The sequence below is a fragment of the Cryptomeria japonica genome, chromosome 1, assembly GCF_030272615.1.
Source record: "Cryptomeria japonica chromosome 1, Sugi_1.0, whole genome shotgun sequence".
NCBI classification, from domain to species: Eukaryota; Viridiplantae; Streptophyta; class Pinopsida; order Cupressales; family Cupressaceae; genus Cryptomeria; species Cryptomeria japonica.
Window position 1 is genome coordinate 239753016 of NC_081405.1, and position 4188 is coordinate 239757203.

General features: G+C 34.4%; 1 protein-coding gene across 1 annotated transcript; it reads left to right on the top strand.

Moving 5' to 3' along the window:
* Window positions 1–1575: 1575 nt before the first annotated feature.
* On the top strand, window positions 1576–3683 carry LOC131034183 (uncharacterized). Its single transcript, XM_057965572.1, has 3 exons — window positions 1576–1948; window positions 2132–2220; window positions 3167–3683. The coding sequence occupies exons 1-3, from the start codon at window positions 1849–1851 to the stop codon at window positions 3398–3400; spliced, it is 423 nt and encodes a 140-aa protein (XP_057821555.1). The 5' UTR covers window positions 1576–1848; the 3' UTR covers window positions 3401–3683.
* Window positions 3684–4188: the final 505 nt, after the last annotated feature.

Below are 4188 nucleotides of genomic sequence, written 5' to 3' on the forward strand. Positions count from 1 at the left end.
ATTCAAAGTAGCCAGTCATTTGGTTGTTAAGAAAACCTGTTTACTGAACTGTTTCCTGAAATAATAAGTTTTAGATTTGACACCTACCAATAAAACCAAAAAGTCTCTGGTACAAGCTTTTTATCTTTGTTTTCCAAGGTTGTGAAGGTGCAAGGACTTTGTTGTGAAGGTGCAAGGACTTTATGTTTGATACGGCAGGGAGGCAATTTAGTATACTAATACAATTAGTATATATAAAGTACATGATATTATTATGGAGGGGTTTTTATCAATTTAGACGGATTTAAACTTCTTTGACTGGGAGTCAAGGATTGAATGATATCTATTCCATCAATATTGTTTGGACATCTTTGGCCTCATCTCTTATAATGTCAGGGTCTTGCATTCAGATGGTAGACTCATTCCAAACCATTCAATTTCATCAATAAACCAAAAACCCATTGATATGAGATACATTTTTATTGTATTTAAAGACAGATAGATCAACATAAACATAATCAAACAAAGATTGGATGAATTGTCACCGCATTAAATATCTGGCAATTGTAAATTATACAACGTAGACCTAATGTCTAGACACTTTATATGATAATGAGTACTATTCTAGCTGTGTATTCGTGTGGGTGTATTTTAAATTTATTTTAGCAAAGTGTACAGTACCCAAGTACGATGGAGCCTGCTAACTTTATCATAAAATACATGCGCAGTGGGAAGCATTATGAAGCATTCCAGAAAACACATGACAGCACGGAACTTTGATTGTGAATTTAATTTAAAACTAAAGAACTTTTTCAAATCTGTAGGTGTTAACTTTGGTTTCATCGCTTAGTCATTGGAGAGTTATTTTGCGAGTCAGCTGATTTTTTCTTAATCACAATATTGCCAATTTACAGCCATTCAGATTGTTGTATCACAGTTGGAAACCTCCTTGACATCCACCCAACTTTTCTTTTATTTGATTTAATTTTTGAAAGATAGTAACATGTAACTGTGCTATTGATTAAATAACAACAATGTAAAAGTACCCGTTCTAAAAGTTTACAGTAACTCTGCAGCTCATATGCCATTACATCATTGCTTCTAATTCGATAATTGCTGAAAACAGTTTAGCTATCATTCATGTCAAATCTATCTTTGTGATGTAAAGAGAGATGACAGATAAGTCAGTCAAATTATAAGCAAGTGGCGGGTAATGACTCCATATTCAACCCTCTTTATTGACAGTAAAATTGCAGATACAGAGTCTGAAATACTAATCATAGCTTGGATTATATAGAGGACACTGCACTGATATACATTTCTTCATCACATAATAGTTCCAGATCTACTGTATAAATGATGGTAATTTCTCCAATCATGGCCCTGAATCACTTCCAAGATTTGAAACATAGGGTAAACTCATCTAAACCAAAATTACTCTCCATTGGCAATAATTTCATTGGCAAAGTCATCTAATTAAGATAAGTGACATTTCCAATCCACCCCAGAACCGGTCAAAGCCGTAACTATGGATGGAAAAGGAATGAAATATATATATATATATATATATATAAACGAAGGGTTGAACTGACAATACTCCAATTCCTTTCTCTGTCTCTTTGAATAGAATCAGAAAGCTGCAAACAACTGGTGTGAGCTATATCTCTTCTCAAACGTCACTTTCACCTTCCAGTCTTGGATGATACAGCTAGATTTATATCCCCACGAATCAATAATTCTATGTCCTCTTTTATTCCATTATATATAGCCGCCGGGGATTTCAGTATTTGTAAAGGGGAGATTTATTACTCGTATACAAGAGAAAACCCTTTCATTTCTCTCTCCATATAATCAGTCAAGTGAAAGAAGATGAATAGCCTTCTGCAATTTCTCTGTCTTTTATCCATATCCTTATTGGTTCTAGACAGTTGTGGAGATGCTCGTCAATCGCCATTCATCAGTGACAAAGGTTTCTTCTTATTAATCCCTGCTGTTTTTTATTCAAGACCCTCTAGTTAGAAGCTGCCTGAGTCATATATTTAGATTGAGCATCAAAGTAGTGAATAAGACACATGGAAACGGAATTTTATTCAAGTGGGACTAACTGTTTTAAGAGATTCTTTAATTTCATGCTCATCCAATTGTCTTGCAGATTCCAGTGCATTTCTTGAAAAAAAGTCTCAGCATTTGGAGAAGTCAAAACTTCATAGTGCTACAGTATTGGATGTCTCTCATCCCAAGGTAAATTACTTTTTCTAATACCCTATGGTTATAGAACCCTCCCAGTGTATGAGTATATATATCTTGAGATTTATTCTTAGTGTAATATGATCAGCTGGGGCAGGGAAGATATGATATCAATAGGAACTGTTATCAGCAGTAGTATTAAGTTACAAAAATGAATCGTTATAGGGATCCCTTACACCTAACCATGCATGTATAGGCAGCTACCTGCATATGGGAAACTCATCTTATACTAGGAAAGTTACATGAGGATTTGTTGGAAATAAATCATAGTTGGATCGGTGATGGACTGGTCTAAGATGAATCTTAGTCTATTGTCAGTTCAGGTGTGGCTAATTTCTAATGAATTAACTCTTTATATAGAAAGTGAAATCTACAATTCCTTATGAGAATCTTAAAAAGTATAGATGCATGAGAGTGCAAATCAGATTCATGAGATTCATGATGAAATTTTCACTTCAATTGTTTATTTAAATGCTAAGCTTCAATAATTGGACTGCAATGTTTGTTTCTTCAATCTAGAAGGGAAAAACCATGTTGAAAAATAGTTTTATAACAAATAATTTGGTAACTATTAGCACCCAGGATTCATTTCTGTAGAGTATATGACTGCAATGTTTGTTTCTGCAATCTAGAAGGTCACAAGTGCTTTGTAAACAATTAATACCAAGGATTCATTTCTGTATAGTATGAATCTATATCATAGCCAAATCTCTTTCCATGTGATCCATGAAAAAAGATTTCAGGAGTATTACTAGTTGGAAAAATAATCATCTCACCAATTTCATAAACAAGTGATCCTTGACACCCATTTAAAACGAGTTGGGCAATTTAAAACTAATCTTATCTATATCATTTCATATATATTATCATGAACAAGGTTGAAAATCCCTTCCATCTACTGCTTCAGTAATTTGAATGGTTGTTTATTTCTTTTCTGCAGAAGACCGAGGTGAAGAAATACATAAGAAGTGAATCCAACGGTGGAGGAGTGACAGATCCCAAAAGGAAGAAGATTGTCAGAAATCTTATGGAGGAGGAAGAAGCGTTAGGGAGGGAGATGATTGAGCATATTGATTATGCAGGAGCCACAACCCATCCACCCAGTGAACCTCCCAAGAAAAAGAAGACTAGCTCCAATCAGAAAGGCCTGCACCCTCCATCACGCGCACATTAAGAACAATTTTAATACAGATTTCTGCTCTTTTTACTACAGAAGACCACGTATCATGCGAAAGGTCAGGGTTTGTAGGATTCCATGTAGCTTTTGCTGAGATTAAATTAGTATTTATTGCTCAGGTTTGTACTGGAAGTATTTCATTCGGTGCAGGGATTATAACTATGTATACCAATATTCAATCCTTGTTGCAGAATTCTAAGTGGTTTCATATGTAGAAACCTGCAGTGCATCTGCAATTAGCCAAAGTGAATATTAAATAAGATTTTATGTTTGCTTGTCATATTTTATGTCTTGTTGACTGGCATGGAGGGAATTTTCCGTTACAAGAAAGAGTAAAATATGGTTTCAGTACCACCACAAACTAAACATATTAGATTGATTAAATGGATACATGGGTTGGCAAGTACCAGATCCTCGAGTAATGCCAGAGGTGGGTCAGGTGGCCGGAAGTGAGACATTCCCAACCAAAACAAAAGTAATTGCCGGTGTGTATTGTATTTCTCCATGTGCATGCGGATGCAGATATTGCAACTTTGTTTTCCTAAGAGATTTCACCTTATTCCACTCTGGATACAACTACATAGATCACATTTATATATACTTAAGGTTTCTAGAAGAATAAAAAAAATAAAAGAATTGGTATTTTAAAGTGATGTGTAAGTATTAGGGTTTTTAATATTTATGATGATATACATTAATTAAGAGCTTATTTACCTTTCAAAGATCTTAATATTAGATGTGTACTGCAACAAACATACCATAGAGTTTTAGATAAGTTAGGCCCA

What these genes read in the sequence shown, in the direction of transcription:
- LOC131034183 (XM_057965572.1), top strand. Translation starts at nt 1,849, where the DNA reads ATGAATAGCCTTCTGCAATTTCTCTGTCTTTTATCCATATCCTTATTG. An exon ending in GCCATTCATCAGTGACAAAG is followed by an intron (nt 1,949 to 2,131) that starts GTTTCTTCTTAT and finishes ATTGTCTTGCAG; the next exon opens with ATTCCAGTGCATTTCTTGAA. An exon ending in TGGATGTCTCTCATCCCAAG is followed by an intron (nt 2,221 to 3,166) that starts GTAAATTACTTT and finishes TCTTTTCTGCAG; the next exon opens with AAGACCGAGGTGAAGAAATA.